This window comes from Polyodon spathula, chromosome 19 (genome assembly GCF_017654505.1).
Source record: "Polyodon spathula isolate WHYD16114869_AA chromosome 19, ASM1765450v1, whole genome shotgun sequence".
Lineage (NCBI taxonomy): Eukaryota > Metazoa > Chordata > Actinopteri > Acipenseriformes > Polyodontidae > Polyodon > Polyodon spathula.
In genome coordinates this window covers 26829839-26852610 of record NC_054552.1, presented here as the reverse complement: position 1 = coordinate 26852610, position 22772 = coordinate 26829839, and the positions used below count along the sequence as shown (strand labels likewise).

At 37.3% G+C, this 22772-nt stretch overlaps 1 protein-coding gene across 2 annotated transcripts in view; it reads right to left on the bottom strand.

The window, feature by feature from the left end:
* The window catches only part of LOC121294500 (fibrillin-1-like), a 76131-nt gene that overhangs the window by 10995 nt on the left and 42364 nt on the right, over window positions 1-22772 (bottom strand). For both annotated transcript variants that reach the window (XM_041218273.1, XM_041218272.1), the window contains exons 32-59: window positions 22510-22635; window positions 16830-16952; window positions 16423-16545; window positions 15369-15494; window positions 14745-14867; window positions 13421-13543; window positions 12738-12905; window positions 12563-12631; window positions 12020-12145; window positions 11342-11464; window positions 10849-11007; window positions 10471-10542; window positions 9873-9998; window positions 9515-9637; window positions 8551-8676; window positions 8265-8381; window positions 8000-8125; window positions 7512-7631; window positions 7057-7182; window positions 6656-6808; window positions 6430-6495; window positions 5690-5815; window positions 5412-5531; window positions 4190-4312; window positions 3801-3932; window positions 3094-3219; window positions 2568-2774; window positions 1506-1631 (exon numbers count right to left, since the gene is read on the bottom strand). In XM_041218273.1, coding sequence (XP_041074207.1) covers window positions 1506-1631; window positions 2568-2774; window positions 3094-3219; window positions 3801-3932; window positions 4190-4312; window positions 5412-5531; window positions 5690-5815; window positions 6430-6495; window positions 6656-6808; window positions 7057-7182; window positions 7512-7631; window positions 8000-8125; window positions 8265-8381; window positions 8551-8676; window positions 9515-9637; window positions 9873-9998; window positions 10471-10542; window positions 10849-11007; window positions 11342-11464; window positions 12020-12145; window positions 12563-12631; window positions 12738-12905; window positions 13421-13543; window positions 14745-14867; window positions 15369-15494; window positions 16423-16545; window positions 16830-16952; window positions 22510-22635 — 3504 coding nt within the window. The remainder of the gene's footprint in view (window positions 1-1505; window positions 1632-2567; window positions 2775-3093; window positions 3220-3800; window positions 3933-4189; window positions 4313-5411; window positions 5532-5689; window positions 5816-6429; window positions 6496-6655; window positions 6809-7056; window positions 7183-7511; window positions 7632-7999; window positions 8126-8264; window positions 8382-8550; window positions 8677-9514; window positions 9638-9872; window positions 9999-10470; window positions 10543-10848; window positions 11008-11341; window positions 11465-12019; window positions 12146-12562; window positions 12632-12737; window positions 12906-13420; window positions 13544-14744; window positions 14868-15368; window positions 15495-16422; window positions 16546-16829; window positions 16953-22509; window positions 22636-22772) is intronic.

The following is a 22772-nucleotide window of genomic DNA, read 5'->3' as shown; positions in this document are numbered from 1 at the left end:
AGGATACAACAATGAGAAGGATCAACATTGATGAGAAGGATGCAACAATGATCAATGATGAGAAGGATACAACAATGATCAATGATGAGAAGGATACATCATTGATGAGAAGGATCCAACATTGATGAGAAGGATGCAACAATGATCAATGATGAGAAGGATACAACAATGATCAATGATGAGAAGGATACATCATTGATGAGAAGGATCCAACATTGATGAGAAGGATGCAACAATGATCAATGATGAGAAGGATACAACAATGATCAATGATGAGAGGGATACATCATTGATGAGAAGGATCCAACATTGATGAGAAGGATGCAACAATGATCAATGATGAGAAGGATACATCATTGATGAGAAGGATCCAACATTGATGAGAAGGATACAACATTGATGAGAAGGATAAAACATTGATGAGAAGGATACAACATTGATGAGAAAGATGTAACATTGATGAGAAGGATACAGCAATGATTAGAAGGATAAAACATTGATGAGAAGGATACAACAATGATGAGAAGGATGCAACATTGATCAGAAGGATACAACATTGATCAGAAGGATGCAACATTAATGAGAAGGACACAACATTGATGAGAAAGATGTAACATTGATGAGAAGGATACAGCAATGATGAGAAGGATAAAACATTGATCAAAAGGATACAACATTGATGAAAAGGATACAACATTGATGAGAAAGATGTAACATTGATGAAGGATACAACATTGATGAGAAGGATGCAGCAATGATGAGAAGGATAAAAAATTGATGAGAAGGATACAACAATGATGAGAAGGATGCAGCAATGATGAGAAGGATACAACATTGATCAGAAGGATACAACATTGATCAGAAGGATGCAACATTAATGAGAAAGATACTAACATTGATGAGAAAGATGTAACATTGATGAGAAGGATACAGCAATGATGAGAAGGATAAAACATTGATCAAAAGGATACAACATTGATGAAAAGGATACAACATTGATGAGAAGGATACAACATTGATGAGAAAGATGTAACATTGATGAGAAGGATACAACAATGATGAGAAGGATAAAACATTGATCAGAAGGATGCAACATTGATGAGAAGGATACAACAATGATGAGAAGGATATGACATTAATGAGAAAGATAATAACATTGATGAGAAGGACTGATTGCCTAGAGATGAGCAGCCTTCTAACCAGACCCTTCAATTGAGGACTAAATAGGCACTGAAACATTGTCAATGTTAGAAAGTGCTGAGAACACGTGCACATATTCTGAGGACTAAAATTGTATCCCATTTTCTATATATGGTCCAGTACACATTGCACAGTATTGTCAGTACCCATTAATAACTAAGCCAAGTGCAAAAAAAGAGCTGCATTTTGAGCCAAGCTGGGTGGATTTCTATATAATAGCCTGGTCTGAACCCTGGAGATTGTAACAAGGCTGCAGAGAATATTCATTATTTCTGCTGGCATTCTAAATGAATAGAGGCACTTACCCACACAGCCAGTCCCTGTTAAATCTGTAGTATATCCAGATTTGCACAAGCAGCTATAGGATCCCATGTTATTTATGCACTGTCCATTTTGACAAAGACCTCCTATGACACGGCATTCATCAATGTCTGGAAAAAACACACACACACACAAAAAACCCCAAAACACAGCAGTTTTTAGATTATGCAACAAATCAAAATCAACAGTGTTTTCTTCCTTAATTTGAAATGCTGTCTGCATGAAAATGTTATAATTCAAGGATTAAGTAACAGGAAACACACTTGGGTGCAATCTGGCAAATTCACGTTCAGTTGCTTTCCAATACTGAACTGGTAATGAAGTTGTGTTACCATGCAGCTCACTTCATGATTGACTTCATTTTGCTCTCATCACAGCACTGCATTTAACAGTAATTTAAATATTCACAACTGTACAGAGTACCCTCATCTTCCTTTCAACCGGACCCCCTAGAGGTGGGGCTTACCTAAACCTAAAAACCTAAAAGTCATTTTCAATGTCTTCCTGTTCCTCGAAACATTGAAACGCTCGTGTTTATTTCGTTTCTTTTAGCATTTCCAAATTTAGCACTATCGAGTGTTTTATAGTTACGGATTTATTTATTTTTTTATTTTTTTTTATGTATTTAACTAGGACAGAACCCTTGAGATAGTCATAGGATTTCAAAGCGATCCTGGTAACAGAAGAAATAACACTATAAAATCAATGGCAAAAAACCATTCAAACAGGACAAAAAAACTTCAAACAATCATAGAAACAACAATACAAAATAAAACAATTCCAATTTACATGATCCTGGTCATAGTCTGTATTTAAAGGTATCATAAAGAGGCCATTTTATGTTCCAAGGCAATAAGGATGTAGAGATGTAAGGTGACTTGGAGCATTTCCAGTGTACTCTTTAAATATATCATAACACCAAACATAGCATATGTATAGTTATCCTCAGTGCTTCTTTACACCTTAGGAAGACAGTGATATAGTCAAACCGTTTTTCAGAAGAATTCAACTAGTTTCAGAGTGTTTTATACTTATGGATGCCCTACCATTCCCATCGGTAGTGTACCCGGGCCCAAGTGGGCACATCTTTTTGAACTGTCCGGTGCCAGGCAAGGGGCAGATCTCGCAGTTCGGACCCCAGCCACGGCCCCCGTCACAGCAGCACTCAGACTTGGTGACGGCGTTTCGGCTGCTAGACGTCATCTGGCAGAGACTCTGCAGGACCTCAGTGAAGCAAAACCCTTGCCGGTTGTCTGAAAAGAACATGAAAAAAACATGCAATTCTCTCTTCAAATATAGTATCTTCTTATATCCTATTTTTTTTTTTTTCTAGAAAGGTGTTTTCAGCAGTTGACTTTATTCTTAAAAACACCATTTTGACCCTGTCCTAATGTGACTTCAAACAATCTTTAACTAGCATATAATTTACAAATAGTTTTACTGATATTTTGAGTCTTTCCAGGTTATTATTATTTTACTTTGTATAAAGACAATACATTTCTTTTCATATACTGGAGTTCTATAGCATGAATCACATGTACACATTTTACTATGTCAATCCGTAGGCCTTACCAATGCATTCAGTCTCAGAGGAGCTGGCACTAAACCCTTCATGGCATGAGCACCTGTAGCTGCCAACTGTGTTAATGCAGCGGCCGTTCTCACAGATGCCCGGTTTGGCTGTACATTCATTCTTATCTGTCCAAAAACGAGAGATACAGTCAGACAAAGAGAAACAAGAAAACCTAATGAGACCCCTGTGATTTATTAAAACACCTTTTCAGCGCAAACTGTTTTAAACATGACAACATTGTAGTAATCTTGTTTGTTTTTATTACTCCTTACTTAAAACTATTTCAGTAACTTGCTTTATTTTTAGTGCCCCACACCCAAAACTAAAATATGGCAAAAGCCCACACTAGGTTTTATGAATATAACCCCCTGTGTTTTTTTTTTATTTTCCATTTCATTATTTTCTCCATTGATGACTCCTTACACTTTTTTGTAGGGCCAAAGATTTCTTGACATGCTTTCCACTACTAAAATAAAGGCTATAGTTAATATTAAACAAAGACAACAGCTTTTTTTCTGGTCTCATACCTGTAGGTATCTGTTTGCATCTGGCTGGTTACTAAAATCTTGTGAGACTTTCTACTAATTTAACAGACATTTCACGAATGCAGTAGTTTGCAGTAATCAAAATTCATGTTGATAATTATTTACTATTCATGGTAATAAACATCCTTCTGCACACTTTTAAAAGCCAAATTCATACTCACCAATGCAGCCGTCTCCATTGGGCCTGCGCACATACCCAGGTGGGCAGATACACATGTAGAGTCCTATCAGGTTCTTGCAGAGCATTCCTTTGGACTCACAGTCATCAATTCCATCTTCACACTCGTTTTGGTCTTAGAGAGAAAACATATATTGCAGTATTTATATGGAATGGACATTGATGCTGAATGAGATACCTACTTAATGAGATTAAACTTGTTTGGGATATTGACAAATGTAAGGCACATATTTTCAGACCACACCACAGTTAATGTAAAGTATAATTCTTCCAGTTCTATACTAGGGGTGTTAAAAACAGCCGTGGCATAGCAATCACTGAATTCACCTTTACCAGTGCAGGATTAGCATTATTCTTTTTTTATATCCTCACCTTTGCACATTCTTTTATCTTCTCTGAGAACATAGCCCGCAGGACATCTGCACTCATATGAGCCAACAATGTTCACACAGCGAAAAGCACAGAGCAGATGATTCTGAGCACATTCGTTCACATCTGCATGAAAATAAATCAATAGTTATTGTTAATACCACCACAAAACATATTTGGTACAAGTTAGATGTGAATCACTTACATGCAGCGGTCCAGATAAGCTGTGTATCTGCCGTTTTTACACATTAAAAGATCAATAATGTGCACTAATTTTAAATGTAATGTGTAAAAATACGCATTGCAAGTATGCTGCACAGCTTGTCTGCCTCCCCTAAAACTTCCACTAAGAACTACATCTCCCAGAATACAATGTCCTCAGTTACTAGGTACTGTACACAAGAAAACCAACCCAACAACATTATCCAATCTCTGGCTAGCCCTGTTCTCTTTGCAGCCAATCACAGTAAGAATAAAAACAATTTGAAACTACACAGGTTGATGTGTAAACATCCCAGTCCAGCTACAAATCCAACTGGAACCATTGTCAAGGACAACAGCTAAAGAAAGGTGCCTATAATATTAAACAAATTGTTATATAACTTATGAATGCATTTCCTTATTCGATTTATCTGTATAGGTTAATATTTAAGTTTTAACATGTTCACTGAAAGAATTTAATGTTAACGTAATTCATTTAAAGTCAGTGTGATACCTCGAAAAACGTTGCACTGTGCTGATAAAGAACCGAGTAGAATGCACGCGTGGTTATACAATAGTTCAAAGTAACATTGCAGTTGAAATGGCTCTTTTTTAATGCCTACCCCATTACCATTAAAGATGGTACAATATTTATTGCGATTACTCATGACTTCAAGGTAATGTTGCATTTTACCCCCTGAAAATAAATTGTACTCTCTCAGTGTTAAAATTAGAGGGTAAGTTAGAACCAAAACCCTATCTGGAGCGTTATTTACAAGTACATATTGTATAAACTGATATTGAAAATATTAGCTACATAAGTATTGTAAAATGTCATCCAGATAAATGAAAAAACACCAACATGAAAAAGTCACTGATGCAAGTTGCAGTAGTAGCAAGCCTATTTGGTGGTTGTGTCTCCTCAGCTAATCTTCGAGGTTGCAAACAAAGTAAACTAAACATTTATATGAGACATGCTGTAAAGCTTGCTTTATTTTGACAAGAGATTCAAGCAGGTTTGTACCTTCACAGGACATCATGGGTCCAGGCTCAAAGCCCTCCTCACACGCGCATTCGAAAGCTCCAACCACATTTGTGCATGTTCCGTTGCCACAAGGATTACCCACAGAACACTCGTCAGTATCTGGTGCAAAAAGAAAACACAAACAACCTTTGAAACCCCTTGTGAAATAATACAGATATTTCTCTTGAGCTTTAGTTACTTGCAGATCTGTTTTTAAAATGCCATATGACACCTATTGGCAAGCTTTCAAAGAGGAGTATTTTCTAGAGAACCCTCACCTTCACAATTTATTCCACTGTAATCCAGACTAAATCCAAATGGACATTCACACCGGAAGGAGCCGTCTGTATTAATGCACTGGCCGTTTTTACAGATACCTGGGTCTGACGAGCACTCGTCCAAATCTGGATTAAAAAAAAAAAAAAAAAGGGTTTTTAAATAAAATGAAATAAAAAGAATTGAAGAAAAATAACAATGAAAACAAGGGGAGGGTATTTTAATAACGCAACATTCTGAAATGCACTGAAATGAACCCTTTCAATCCTGAGTCTTATTTTATCAGGATAGTCTGAGTGGTCAACTGGGTAAAGATACTGGCCTCTAACCAGGAGGTATGTGGTTCAAATCCCAGCTCAGTCACTGATTCATTGTGTGACCCTGAAAAATTCACTTAACCTCCTTGTGTTCTGTCTTTTGGGTAAGGCGTTCTTGTAAGTGATTCTGCAGCTGATGCATTGTTCACACACCCTAGTCTTGTATCATGTAAAGCGCTTTGTGATGGTGGTCCACTATGAAAGGCGCTATATAAAGATTATTATTATCTTAGCGCCATATGTTAAAAGATGTCATCAGAAATCATGTTGGAACCACACGTGCATATGTAAATAAAAAAGAAAAAATACATTTGCCCTGTTCTAATGTATACTCAATACAGGAGCGCCTTTTTTAATTATATAATTTAGTTTCATATTCTTCATCACGACAAAAATAATTCTGGACTGGAAGGGTTAATGCCTACCAACTCTGGAGTCCCCACTGTCAACATCGTGGCCATACCCTCCTGGGCAGAGCAGAGCGAACGCCGCTACAATGAAAAACAAAGCACACTGTTAAAGCGCACCGTTAAGGCGCATTTCATATTTCAAATCCTTGCTCTTTTTTAAATCTTGTTTGCTTTGAGAGCAAAACACACTTGCTATAGTTAGATGATGGTAGTGGCTGTTTATTTGTTCGTTTTAACTCACATTCATTCTGTTTAGGGCAGATTTCACAGGGGCTGCCCCAGCCCTCCCCTGGCATGGCACTACAGCAACACGCTGACTTTGTGGTGTTCCTGGCTTTGGCAGCAAAACACTTCCCATTCTCAAACTTGGTAAAGCAGAAGTTTACTCTTATATCTGTAGAAGAATTGCAAACAAATACAATTAAAAATGACATTATGCAGCTGACCATTTTATAATACAGACAATTACACAGATGTATGTGTGCTATAAATGGGTTGCATGCTATATCGATAAAGCGCAGTTTACTTGGGTTATAGTATTCTATGTTGGCACAATATTAATTTAAGAATTGCCTCTCAATTGTAAATACTGATCCAGGTATAGCAATAATTTAATATCAGAAAAATAAGCACAGGACTCACCATTACATCTTCTCCCAGTTGATGACAATTGGAAGCCTTCTGGGCACTTGCATATAAAACTGCCTTGAGTATTTGAGCACGTGCCAAATACACAGATATCCGGACTCTGTGCACATTCGTCAATATCTTCAAGAATGAAATGAGCTTGTTAGGTAAGACAAACCAGTGTAATGGGAGACTATTTTACTGCACTCTTGCTTGACAAGTATAGTGGATTCTCTAACTTTAAAATTGGACACTGTACATTTTGGATACAAACATTGCAACACTCCCAATCACAACAGTGCAGACAGTGCATCTTTCATATAGGAAACTGAGACCTGAAATGTTTGTTATTAAATATTATGTTACTTAAGATAGGAAACCAAATCTTTGCAAAGTGTGACATACTGTACAGAAATAAGAGAGTAAATCCATCCCTGTCCCCAACAGGAGAAAAAAAGTAGAGTGTATACCTTCACATCTCTCCTCTGTCAAGTAGTATCCAGGTGGGCAGATACATCTGTAGGTCCCGTCCAAATTCTGACAGGTTCCAGGACCGCAAGTACCAGGATTCACCACACACTCATTAATATCTGATATTAAAATTGATACAAAAACATGACTTCAAATTGACTTAAAGTCTCAGCGATCCAAAATGAGCCATATTTTTGTGGTTCACATATTTGTGTTGAATCAGTGAAAACGTTTTTGTAGCACAAGAACATAAAGATCTGCAAAACACCTTTTTTACATCAGATATATATATTAATCAACCATCAACTATCTTTACAAATAAAGCATTTTTTAACTAAATTATCTTCTGTTTCTACAATTGAACTAACAAATATTTTCAGTCCAAACACAATGAACTACCACAATGAACACAATGAACTACCAATAACTCTGCTATTAAGAGGTTTTCTGTTTTCGTTATTACTCATAACAGCCCTTTAGCACTTACCAACACAGCTCCTGCCATCAGCAGTGAGTTCGTAGCCATCCTGGCACACACACACGAATGAGCCCACAGTGTTTATACAGTTGCCGTGCCGGCAGAGCCCCCTAATGGTTGAACACTCGTCCACATCTGAAAAACAAATGGCACGGACACTCAGTAGCCTGTTCCCATGGATAGACAATGACATGTTACATGTTGCCTTTCACCGTCGACTCTGCTTGAACAAGTATGTTACGTCATCATTAATCTGAACTGTGATGCAACTTACCTATGCAGTCATTGTTGTGAGAAAGATCAAATCCAGGATAACACAGGCAGTTGTATGAGCCAACGGTATTTTTACATGTCCCATTGCCACACGGTTGCCGTTCGCATTCATCAACATCTGAAACACACACAATGTCAGTTATTTTCTTCATATTAATTACAGATTAAAATGTTTTAAAAGTTATATATATATATATATATATAAACTTCTTCTGCTACCATTCCTTAGAACATTCTCTACTATATGGCCATGAATGGTCATAAAATAAAATAGTTTTATTGCCTACCTATACACATAGTTTGATCTGCAGTTGCTTTAAATCCATTATTGCAGATGCAACGGAAGCTTCCAACAATGTCAATACACTGCCCATGACTGCATGCATTGGGCAATTCCAGACACTCATTGCGATCTGCAGGAGGAAAACAGAACACACAACTTGAATACTCTAAAATAAGATTAAAGAGCAACTTGGTATTAAGTAAGTGTGAAACATCAGCATTATCTTCATTTACTGATTCTTGTTATTGTTTAGATTCAACTTGTATCATTGCTGAAGAAGGTACTCTTTAAAACACTGCAGTTTTATTCAACTGCATCATTAACACAATGTTGTTTCTGATTTTGCAAACGGTGTGGAAAATATAAGAATGGCTCTAAACATTTATCAGCCAGCTCCACTCATACAGCAATTATATCCGTTTGCTGCATTTTTTTTCTATTTTTATATGCAACAAAGAAAAAACAGGAAGAAAAGCATATCTAATATTAAAATGAAATCTTGTGGTCCATATTATAAAATTTTCCTGTCTGTACGTGTGGTGTAGTTTTGATAAGAAGATTAAAACAACAGGCTTGTTAACCCTGTACGTAATCAGTCAAGTGGAGTGTTTATTTTGTAATGTGCCTTTGTTCTTTAACAACATTTACACCTTTCCTCCTGGTGCCCCTTAAAACCTTACCAGAGCTTTAATAAACATAGTGTAAGTAACCGACAGTAGCTTGCCTTCAAAATAATACACTTCAAAGTGTAATATACTGTAGTAGATTCTTCTTTTCTGTTTATCAGTGTATAAATGGGAAACACTGCAAGCATTATGTTTGTTACCATTACTAGACCTAACTGTAGCATGCATAAAAGATATATTCCATGATTTTTTCTCCCATATCTTTCAAAATACATTAACAGACAAAGTGAAATATCTAGGGTGGGTAACTGGGGTATAGAAAAGCTGCATTACTGAACACACCAATACACTGCCCAGTAGAAGTGAACCTGTAGCCTGGTTTACATTCACAGCGATAGCTGCCTGCCGTGTTCAGACAGTCTGCATTCTGTTGACAAACTGGTCCATTCTGACATTCATCAATATCTGAAATAAATCAATAAATAGATATGATAGTATTTACAATTCTAACTTTAATACAAGACATGAGTTAAAATGAAACGTTTTTTCGACCACAATGGAACCATGTATTATTAAAAAAAAAAAAAAAAAAAAACACAAACAACAACAAATATAGCGATTACAATGAAGTATTGGCGGTAGGTGAATTATTTTAACAGACACACAAAGGGCATTGTCATTTCACAAGAACAAGTCGTACCTTCGCAGATCAGTAATTTGTCGTTGTACACAAAGCCCACCGGACATTCACACCTGAAGCTGCCAATCATGTTGATGCACACTCCGTTCTCACATACTCCGGGGATATCCCTGCATTCGTCAATGTCTGTTAAACAGTAAGGAACTTTTAATGATCTGAACCGAGTCAGACCCAAGCGATTGTCATTTAAACAAGATACATCAGTAACACACACAAAGATATCACAAATGCATTGCAGCGGACAGTATCATACACCGTAGCCAGCATGTAACCTACATCTCCAGTATGTATAACATAATCTGCTTATGCATAACTGAAAGAAATTGCAAGAAACTACTGTAAGAATGTTAATTAGTGAAGTTGACTTAAAATAAATAATGAATGCAACTTGTTTTACTTACAAGCAAACGTGTACATTTAAACAAACATGTTAAAAATATAATTGCTTACATGTTTATCTAATATTAACCATTCAATTTACAGCTACACTGGAAAGATTAGAATCCTTCTATTAAAAGCATTTTCAGCCTGGAGTAGGTCTTCCCAATTCTTGTATATGTCTGTTTTTTTATGTCCTGTAAAACAGTAAAGATCTTACCAACTGGCTGCCCTGTATAGATGTCAATTACAAATCCAGGTCTCTGGCTTCCACAGAGGATCTCAAACTCATCTGAGAATCAATTGAATCGATATTGGATTATGCATGTTTTCTAACCAATCAGACAGCAAAATCCTATACCGTATGTTTATTAGCCCATTAAGCTATAGTGTCAGAGTCATAACCAGAAACCTTTTTGAATAAACTTCTAGAGGCGATAGCTATAACAAGTGTAGGTAACAGTGTTTATAGCTCAATAAAACAGGTTCTATGCTTGTTTCATAGACAAATATTTTTAGGGCAGCTTTATTCAGCTCTATAATGTATCACTTTTTTATATTGGCATTTCTATATTTTTAATAGTGGCTGTATACTTACTGGTGCTCGGTATAGGGCACTGTTCACAGGGCTTGTTCCAGGCACGTCCAATATTATAGGAGCAGCAGCACATCTTCTTGGTCATATTGAATGGCAGCTCACCATCGCAAGTCCCATTGTCAGAATGAAAATTCCTGTAGCACAGACTCCTTCTCATATCTGAGGTTTCGAAAAGAAAATCTATTATGAGGGCTCAGTTTACCAAACCACAAACATTTAAGAAATTATTAAAAATGCTTTTTCTTAAGTGCTTTTTCTTATGTATTGCTTTTCAGCTTTTTAAATTCATAGATATGGTACATATCTTACATAACATAAAAGCATGTAAGCAGTTCTGGATAGTTTATATTAGGCAACACCATTTTAAAATAGCTCCCCATGACCTAGATGTAAGCCATCAAAAGACTGTGGTAAGGAATGTCCAAACCAAGTTTCTTGACAACCGAATGAGCGCTTCTGTGAGTGAGCGATAAAGACTGGGTGAAAATCTTACCCATACAATTGTTTCCACCATTGACCTGCATGTAGTCTGGAGGGCAAATACAGGTATAGTTTCCGACTGTATTGTAACATGTTCCTGGACCACAGATACCAGGCGTTTCACATTCGTTAACATCTGTAAAATAGGGGAAGACAAGTTTATACCATTACATAATTATTAAAAAGGTCACGTCTTGGCAAACAGTGTAGATAGTAAGTCATCTGAGTCCTGCAGTGAATTGCCCCTGCAGCAGTAAAATGTGATCAAATGTGTACATGCTTGTCTTAATGCAATACTGTTACTTTAATCTACAGTACGTGGCAGGATTATGTCGACATAATAAATGCAATATTAAATGCCAAATTCATATTTTTTCCCCCCCTGAAAGTGCTTTTGATGTTTGTTTGCTTTGAAACAGGCGTGTGTAAATGACATCACTGGAAGCATGTTTCCAGCACACTTGGGAAGATTACCGAACACAAAACAGAAAACTCTTCTGTCTTTCTGATTTAATCCTCATATGATGTCAACTATGTGGCACTAGGCCATGTACATTTGCAAAAATAGAGTGCAAATATGCAAAATGCAGTCTAGGTATGTATTTCCAATTTCCTTGATAATCACAAACAAAAACCTAAATAAAAACCCAAGGATGCCTACAGCTGGCAGCTAGTAAATTAAGATTCATACCATCGCAGACTCGTGTTTCTACATTTAGGTAAAAGCCAGGGGGACATTCACATTGGAAGCTTCCAAACGTGTTGATGCAATTTCCTCCTTGGCAAAGCCCCGGTAACTCCAGACACTCATTGATATCTGCCACAGAGAACATGTGTTAGATTTATGTCTTATATAAATACATTACAGCATGCTGCGTTATTGAGGAATCAATTATTGACATTTCCAGCTACATCTAAACAAGATATAGTTAGACTGCCTGTATAGCTTGCTAAACTCATTTATAAGTGAAGCAGAAGGATCAGCAATGATCAATATACTCGGCATCCCTGAAAAAAGAACAGTGGCCCTTTTCTACTTGACCTATACAAATGTTTAACAATAAACACTCATCAGTTTGACATATGGCATAGGGGAAGTGGTGTCTATCTACAGTACCAACAGTGCATTAAGTACGTACTAACATATATGTTTTTAGCAAACATGTTTCAGTTTTATTTTTTCTGGGACATCCTGTAATGAGAACCAGATATGAACTTTATACAAAAAAGTTACCTTCAAGAATGACTGTAATGGGGTTGGGTCTGAAGCCTTCTCCACCCGGACATAATATTTTATAATGAGCTGTAAGGAATGTTGAATCCCGTGTTATATGGTGTACTCACAGCATATTTAGATTCTAGATATAACACATGTATTAAAATGAAATATAGAAATGTGACAGACTTACAAGAATTAATGGGCGGGCACTGCTCACAAGGATTGCCCCAAGCTTGACCCAACGAACAGCAACAAGAAGCCTTTGAAACGCCAACACCGATCTCATTAGAACAGGACAGAACATCAGACCCGTCTCCACGTGGCTGGAATTCCAGGTAACAATTGCCAGAACGTGTATCTACCAAAAACGACATGCTAATAATAAGTAGATTACCACAACACGCTATATGGACTTAATGAGCTGCTCTGGCAATTGCAACAGAATTATAAACTAGAAATTGTTCAGTTTAGAACATGTGTATTAGTTCTTCCGTTTGTGATTCATTTATCCAGGACTACCCCCAGTGTGAAATCACAGCTCATTCCACCTCAGGCTGCTTTATTGTAACCTTGTATGTTACTGCTGCTGTTTAAACAAAAAAGCTTAATTATGCATTTATAAAACTGTAACATCCCAATCCCAATATGTTTTGTAAAGCTTGTATACTTTTTAATAAGCTCCATTGCTTTTTCTTTTAATGTAAATTATGAAAGCCAATACAGAAATAATATTGTTCGTCCCTTACTTGTTTTGGCACAGACTTGTGTCTAACAATTGCTGGAAGAGAATCCTGTTTAAAAGATGATTTCTTAATATACGCACGGTGCCTCTAAATTACTGAGTGCCCTGAAAATAAAATGAGCAAATCTCACCCACACAGCCAACCCGTGTTGGATTGAGCTCAAAACCTGGAGGGCAGTTGCAGCGGTAGCTGCCGGGGGTGTTAACGCAAATTCCACTGATGCAAGTCGTCGGATCAGCACACTCATTGACATCTGGAAAACAAAATGCACGACACACCTATGAGAACGGGGGTCATCTGAATGAGTTCATGCATAGCTTCCAATTAAATAAGACTTCATCAAGAAAGGCTATTTCATCCTCACACGTGCAGAGAGGGCAAGGGGAGTGTGTGCCATAAAGCAGTGACTGTCAGCACTCAAAGGGTCTGACTAATTTACAATGACATCATTACAGGGGTGAGTGGGGCTGATGTCACAGTTTCCAATCTAGCACAAGCTGAGCTAAGTGTGGTGATTAATCTAGGGCAGGAGGTGCCATCAACAAAGAAAGAAAGACAGAATTCTTTGGAGCGCTTAGCTTAGTGCAACGTCCCACCTGGGCAGGCTATGTTACTCAACAGTACACGTAAATCACCTGGATGAACAAGCCCCTTTATCAAAGACGAAGGGGAGGGTCTAGGCTTAATAGAGCCAAACAATAACTAGAAATGGGGATTTGTAAAGAAAAACAAAGCAGCCACAGAGGAATAATATAATGGGTACGGCTTCTATAATCGAACGGTTTAGAAACATGAAGTAAACATGGGTGAAATGTCTGTATAATTTTGAGGTTTAAACAGTGTCAATGACAAGATCATCAACACACTTAGCATGCAGTGTTTACATAACCTTTGCAAATCACAACCTGAAAGGTTATTTGAGATACGAGTCACTGACAGTGTGGAGTGGCAGCTCTGTAAAATTACCGCCACAAAAGGATTCATTTTTCTTATGCGATCAAACTTCACCTAGCGAATCATAGATTACAGTATACTATAAAGCCACTAGTGCTAGGGCTTTAAGTCACATGACCACAACATGGCACCTAAATTAGGTCACAGGTCAAAGTGAAAGGTGCCCTTAGATTTTTCACTAGGAGTTTCCACGGCATTAAACATGTAAAGCTGGCATTTCAAACAGTTCCAAGAGTTCAGCAGTTCAAAAGGAGGTTGGCCTCTGACTTATAAAACATGTTCTCCTCATTTGAATGGTTAGCAACACATCATAAACTTCCTGTATTCACTGCACCTCGTCTTGCTAATGATGATATGCAGCATTTCTCACCTTCTGATACAGCATCTTTAGAGGGATGTCACATTATCTTCCCATATACTCATGCATTATCAGTTGGATATAATGACGGTACAGTTTGTTTTTAAACTATGAGTATTAAATATATATTTTTTTTTTTTACCTGTACAGTTGCCACCAGTCCTGTCCAATTCATAACCTGTGTCACATTCACATCGAAACAGTCCTGGAATATTGTGACAGGTTCCATATACACAGATATCAGGGAATCCACATTCATCAATATCTGTAGTAGAACACAGCAGGTTAGTTTTATGATTACTGGCAAAATAAAAAACATGCAATGGGAAAGGTGACAATAACCATTAGGAGGTCATTATAACACAACCCGCTGCCTTATAATACTTCACTGACTTCCACACAGGGGTTGGGTGGAATGATAAAGTTCATGTTAAACTGTAAATAATATTTTCAACCATATTCAATAATATAAATAATGAGTCAACAAAATGAAACTCTAGAATGTGGATGTGTATAACAGGAACACCTGTTTATGATCTCTGGAGGTTCATGTGTTTACAGATATTAGAAGAATGAATTACATTTTATTGTTTTATTTTGTTCCCCCACATTTTCAGCCATAAAAAATGGTTATTAGCTGTAGGACAAATCTTGCAATCAAACAAGCTAGCAGTAAATATGTTACACCTTTAACTTGGTATGGCATTCAGTCACATGTGATAATTTAAAGTGTGTTTTATCACAAAGATTGGATGAATTGAATTACCTTGACATGCTTTTCCATCCACAGTTGGTGTAAAGCCCATGTCACAATCACAACGGAATCCACCAGGAATATTCAGACAGTGGCCATTCTCACAGAGATTGGCATTCTCTGCACACTCGTCACTATCTGTAACAGTGTGAATAATTACACCTCTTCACAAAACATACTCCTTCCAAAACAGACATTATAAATACATTACAAGTCATGTTCCAGTTGGAAGCTATTAGCAGCAATTACACTTATAATTTCCCTGAGAATATACAGCTGATAACAGAATGTCAATGACTAACAATTCTACATAAACAGATGAATGTGTCTCACTGAGTTTTTTCATTATGTCATTTATAAAATGGAATGTTTTTTTTTTTGTTTGTTTGTTTTTATTTTTTTTTTTTGGGGGGGGGGGGGGGGTTACTGCTGTTACAACATCTGATCTGTTAAATTTATCAGAAGCTGGCTCTGACATATGAAAGTGGACCTCTAACTGTGAAACATTTTATTCCACAGCAGGGTTTTGAAGACTGCTTATTGAACAGGTTTTGCCTTTATAAAATCTGTGTGGTTTTGTCAATGATAATCTTACATGAAAGATGGTTGAATCATTTGTTTATTCAGCTTTTTCAGCAATTCTGGATACTCCCTATAATTCATTTCCTTTTGTGGTATTTTTCTAGACGATTTTCTGAAAACCCCACCATTGCGGTTTTCTCTGAATCTTTTTGTTCACATTTATATATTTTATTTCACCAAACATGAATGTAATTGTTTTAGGTTTCTTTGTACATCACACAGTGTACCAATCTTGTTTGATCAAAATGATGCACTATTGAAAAAATTAAGTAAATGCAGCTTTATGTTTCTTCAACTATATACTATTTAGCGATCCATGACTGATAAAGAAGTTTGCTTCTTTGCATTTAATAAATAGTCTGCTTTGCTGCAACAACTTGTGATGATTTTGTGTAACCTTTATTATTAGATATAGTATATATCAAATGTAAAAAAAAAAATGCACCATGCCCATTATCATACATGCTATGGAACTGCAATTCACCTGTACAGAAGAAGCCATCTCCAGAGTAGCCCTCTTTACACAGACACCGGTAAGACCCCATGGTGTTTCTACATTCTGCATTAGCACTGCACATGTGAGTTCCATTAGAACACTCATCCAGATCTGTAACAATGAACAGGTTCCAAGTTATTATTTTCAAACAGAGCCAACAGAATATGCATGCATGCTGGAAACATTAAATGCATTCTGGATAGGCTTAACACAATAAAAAGGTGTGGTTTAACTGTTATTAAGGGAACTGTTACAGGGTTTTGTAGAGCTGTATGAACAAATTCACAGGTAGTCTCATAATTTAAATGATAGATTTCGCTAGACCACGTCAGGCCTTATCCAACTATATACGTTGTAGCACTATTTTAACACTAGAAAACCTTGTGAACACTTACCAACACATTTAATTCCATTGCCAATCCATCCTGGACCACAGCTGCATTTAAAGCTCCCAGCTGTATTGGTACAGGTAGCATGTTTGTCACAGTTGTGGGCCCCAATCTCACACTCATTTATATCTGTAAAAAAAAAAAAGTTGTGAATACACAGCATTAAAATACACAGCGTAAAATACATGCTTGTACCATTTATTTATACCTGACTTTAAATTCCTATAACATGAGTCATTTTACTGTACTGTAAGCATTTCTACAATTCAGTCTTCGATTCAGTTCAGTGGTGGTAAGAGCACAACACCATTAACATCAATGTATTTATGATACAGCCTTAATATCACACACAACTAAAAAAACACTTCAATAAAGTAACCCATCTCTTCACTGATTGCTCAATTGTATTGGTTAAAAAAACAGGGATTTAAGTGCTGTGCTTGACAAATCTGTGCCCTCGGAGGAACACCGTTGCCTGTGTGAGCAACAACCACATACTGTATAAAAGTCAAGCTGTTAAATGATATGTTTTACATGGAAACGCTCATGCTGAGAAAGCAGAGTGGCCTTTATACAGCATATATTGTTTGTCTGCCCTGTAATTACTGTCACCAAACCGCTACCTTTCTTAAAGGTTAAGCTAAAATGGCCTAACATATCAAGTAAAATACCAAAGCAAGAAAGTCATTTTAAGCTGTTATATTTCCCTGAGCAAAATATCAAGAACTCTTGCCATGGGACCCTATTACAGCTAATGTAATCACTCAAGTATGCAATATATTTATTTCTTAAAAATGTTATATACTATACCGTTTACACTGGCCTGAAACATTTTCATGCAGCAAATATTCCCATGCATGCCATGTCATCATAACACCATCTGGTGATGTAGGATTACTCTCCCACGACATTGGCCTAAAGCCTGTCACCCTACTTCAGTTGCATAGCCCCAACACCCTACACTTAGGGAAATTTCAATGCAAATGAGAAACCCAACCTACAGTTTCTATGTTGTACTACAGCATCGATTAGATGTCCACATTAATACACAATGAAAAGCCTGTAAAGAAATATTAGAAAAAAAAAATTCAGTATTCCTTTGAAATCTATATTTTCTGATTGAGATCAAGTACACATGATATTTCATTAATTAAACTTTGTGTATATGTAGTGACTAATTTATGTAACAGGCTTACAACCAACCTGTCAGCAGAAAAGCACGTGAGGAACATTCTGTACACTTTAGACAGATGGTTGTGTGATGTGCTTTCATTCCTCACTGAGATCATTCTCACCATGAGGTGTTCTAAATGGTGAGAACAGGTGTTATCAATCAAAAGGATATTGCCAGGGTGTGGCAAAGCGGTTAACAGTGTGCAGGTGCAGGAGTGCTGTGGTGATCAACAGACAGACAATGATAATCCAGGTGCAATGGTGTTTTATTTGTAAAATCCATCCAAAGTCTGATGACAAAAAGACAGTAAATAATAATAATGACATCAGGCCATACGGTGGTGTGTATTTCTCCAATGCACAGTTTTGTCCCGAAATAACAGTCCCGATCTTAAACACCCACATGTAACACAAAAGACAAGCACAAGTGCACGAGTTGTATAAATACAGTGGTGCAGTGTTGTCCGGGTAAGTGCTGGTCTCCGGATCATGTTTAGCCATCTAACAACAACAAACAAGTACAATTAGACACGACAAAAACAAACAACACACTCACGATAACAATACAGGTTTTCCTTCCGGTTCAGCGTTACCCATACAAAGGAACAGATCACTTCGCTACGTCCCCTTTTGTACCGTCAATCATGACCCCTTGGTTAACAAAAGCAACTGCTCCTCCAATCCGCGGCTACCACATCGTTTCCTTACTGGGTCGATGATTTAGTGTACCGTAGCCCCGCCCCCTTTCTAGATGGCCAACTTCCGTCTAACCCTGGGAATGAATTGCCTGGCCATCCATTCCAGGGCACTCTGTTACACATCGCCCTTACAGGTCGGGTGGGAGATTTATCACCAAGAATCATTCTGTCTCTGTACAAAGGGCAATAGAAAAATGTCTCATACTCAGATGAAGGATTTTAGCCCTATTTCTCACAGAGGTCAACTTGCCATGACGGTCCTTCAAAATGCTGGCGTTATTCCACATAGCAGTCAGGTATTGTTCCCAGTAAAGAACATACTGTACTGAAAAGAGAGTAGGCCTCAGGTTACTTAACCAAAAGTCGAGAATGTTGTTGCGTATCCACCCTGACAGTAGACATTTAGTTAATAAAGGAAATGCATTCTCCAGCTTAAGTAAATACATTGGTACAAAAAGTCAAGGGATGTGAGATAATATCATACTATGCAGGAAGCAAAGACTGTGATAGATGTTCTGGGGTTCTGGGCGGGGGGGGGGGTCTTGGGGTTAGTTAACGTTGGCTTAACATTTCAGGAAAGGTTAACAAGAGTTTAAGAGCAATCCACGTTTTTATCCCCTGCATAATACGCTGTTGTGCTTGAACATGTGGGAAAACAAAGAGTGCTCTGTGTTTGATTACAGGATGCCCTCAAATATACATGTGATCGCTACTTCCTACTAACCTTCGAAGCAAAAACAGAACAACATAAAAACAAAAGGACTTGGGCCAACAGTTTTAAAAAAGCACAAATAAACAGCAAATGGAAACAGTTTTATGCAACAGTTGGGTTGCAGAGTCCCACACTGTTTAGGTTCAGTAATGACAGATTTACAGACGCATCACGAAAACAGGCTAACACGGAACATATGATGAAAAACCATTATTTAAGGATGTTTAACTTGCACTCTGGGTATAGAAGGTCATGGCATCATTTTCAAGCACAGGCTTACACAAGCTACATCTTGCCAAGAATGTCTTTATGTCTGACTAGACTCATGGGTGGTACGTTCACTGTTAGGGTGTAGTATGTTAGCATTATATAACCCACACTGGAAAGTTGGTGTCCAAACAAACACTGCAGAAGAAGCCAGAGTTATTTTGTCATTGTTCTGGTTATTCATAAATCTATGAAATAATCTGCATACATAACAGTCTTATGCTTGTAGACCACAGGCCTATCTGACCTTAGAATTAAAGTCATTATTAATAGATGGACTGACTGCCAGCAAGGATTAGTTCCCACTTGAATGAAGATCTCTCCATCGTCAGGGCTTTGTTAGTGGATGCCATTTATAATAAGTATTTTCACTTATGTTCATCAGCTTTTTTTTTTTTTTTTTGACGGGCTGGTTTGAGTAAGTGTGATTAACTTTCATTCTGGGAACCCGATTGGCTGACGTAATGCAATAACAGATCTTATAGCTGACTCCTGCTGGAAAGAAGCTTGGCACAGCCTGCAACAAATGATCACAATGAGGCTATGCAGGGGCGTTAACTCACAGCTGGAAATACTGTTGAGTCCCTGTGTAGCATATTAACACTTTATAATAGATTTTATGTATGGAAAAGGAGAAGATAAGTACAGTCATATGGATCGTCATCAATACATTTTAATTGATTTGCAACACTTGGGGTTGTGATGAGGCAGGGTCTTTTAAGTACCTGTAATCAATGGTGTTTAATGGTGTGCAAGAAAACCCCTAAGCTGTAAAATTGTTTGCTTGCTCTATGCCAGGATTTTTCTGTAGTCATGGGCACTTTTAGTGTTTTTCTAAAGACCCCACAGTAACATAGTGAACCACATAGTACATATGGGGAAATATATTGCACCTACAAAGTTGCTTCACAGTTTACAGTTCTGGTTTTGTCCCATTTACTAGTGTATCATTTGCACCAACTGTTCTCCAGCAACGTACTTTTTAACAACAGGAAAAATGTTAAACATCTGTGTGGGATAGAAATGTGCAGAGAGATGGAGGGGGCTTGTGATTCTCAAAAATTGGTTCATGGTTTGGAATGATTTGTTTATTTATAAAACTGGAAACAAAAACTGTGATGACAAGAGTGTCGAGTTATGTGGACAAAACTTAAATAAAACCAAACAGACATCATTTAGCCTGTTCTCATGAGATGTGTACCTTCCGTTATTTTGCCCAGCCTTTTATAGTTATGGCATTTAAAACACATATCTTCCATAAACTAGGCAAGTATTGTTTGCTTGGCAGTTTTGACGGTATGAGAGGATTTTCACTAGGAATGCCCTGTCCTTCATTAAAACACACCAAGCCACAGTGCAACACTGTCTGCATCGTTTACGAAATGACATTACCAGCACAGTAAAAAATATCAGGAACATGTGAAAAGGCTGAAGTTAATAAGCACGGTTGGTGATTAAATGAACGTGTTCAGGATCTTAGCATAGATCTTGCTACAGCCCAAGCGATTTGTAAAACAGCTGGCCTATCTAGCTTGGCCCGTCCTACTGTTCCTAAGAACCTGACCCTTATCACTAATTAGACCAAATAAAGGCTGAATGTCTTACGTATTTTCAGGCATCGTCGTCTTGGAATTCCCTTGGAATTCTCTGAACCAACTCTGTTTTCCTTCTAGGTTTTTAAAAGTGTAATAAAAGACCTTTTCAAACTTCAGTGTCATCATTATTAACAACATCAATTATTTACTGCACTGCAACTATCTGATGAAATCTCGAAAACCTTGCTGTTGCTGTAAACCCTGAAATCTTCAGTGTATGGCAGGACAACCTAAAATAACAAAAAAATAATCTACAAAAGCTTTGCTATTTTTGTAATGTTACATCGACTGGAATGCTGGACGAAGTATTATGATCTTCAGAAACAAACGCGTAACCACAAGGTTTACGCAAGATCCTGGGTCTATATTTTTCGCTCTAAAAGACCAAACAATGACCTGCATAGAAGAACTGAGCAAGAAAATCGAGAGGTCAAAATAAGAAGAAAGACGAAGACCAGATCAGTATTGTCTCTTTAAGATGAAGTCACAAAGGAAGATGTAAAAGAGGTAGGACACAACCTGGAGCTGAAAATTTGAGGCAGAAAAAAGAAAAAAACACCTCTCTTGTGAAAGTAAGTGGATAACGCCTCCTGTGAGCAAGTAGCTAAGTATATTTCTAATAAAAACCCTGCCTAAATTTACCACAGACTAAGAATTACCACGCTTTATTAAAATTAAAAGCATTCTAGAAAATGTGTTTCCCATAAAGTGGTTACCGGACAGACTCAAAGTCTAAACAATCTAAAATTCATGAAGTACTTGCCATGGTGTTAAACAAATATGGCTGAGCATTTTATTGAAGCATTAAAGCCAAGTCAATTTTGCCTCCATAAAGAGCTTGCATTAGATTTCGATTATGATGTGGAATTAAGTGTTAGTGACAAAACTGACAGGACCAACCAGTGTTCTCCATGGTGGAATGCAAATTACAATTAATCCTGTAAAAGACACAGATGGTTTTAATGCAAAACTTGTGCTCAGCATTATTGAAAGCCACTTTAAAATTCCAAGCCATACATGTTATTACATCTATTATGTGATATTACTATCTGATTTTAAATTAACCTCTCACTTACTATACTTGCAAACACAATCTAGGGATACAACTGTTTTGAATGTGTAGTCACCACAAGCACAGTTTAGAGTAATGTAATACATTTTCAAATCTATTATATTTTACCTTTAAGAATACATGGAAATCCTATCTCTTACAGATCATGTAAGTTAAAAAAGATCTCTACCTGTACAGCCAGTGGTTCCCTTCTTCACCGAATATCCCAGGTCACAGTGGCAAATGAATGAGCCTTTTGTGTTCTCACAGTTCCCACTAAGGCAGATATTTGGATTGAGTTCACACTCATCAACATCTAGAAAGCAAGGACGGAAAATATTTGCGGCTATGCTTGATAGACTTAATTTGTTTATTACGTAAATGTATAAAAATAATGACAGCATTGACTCGTGCCAGAAATGTTAAGTTGAGTGCTCAACTGACTGCTAGAAG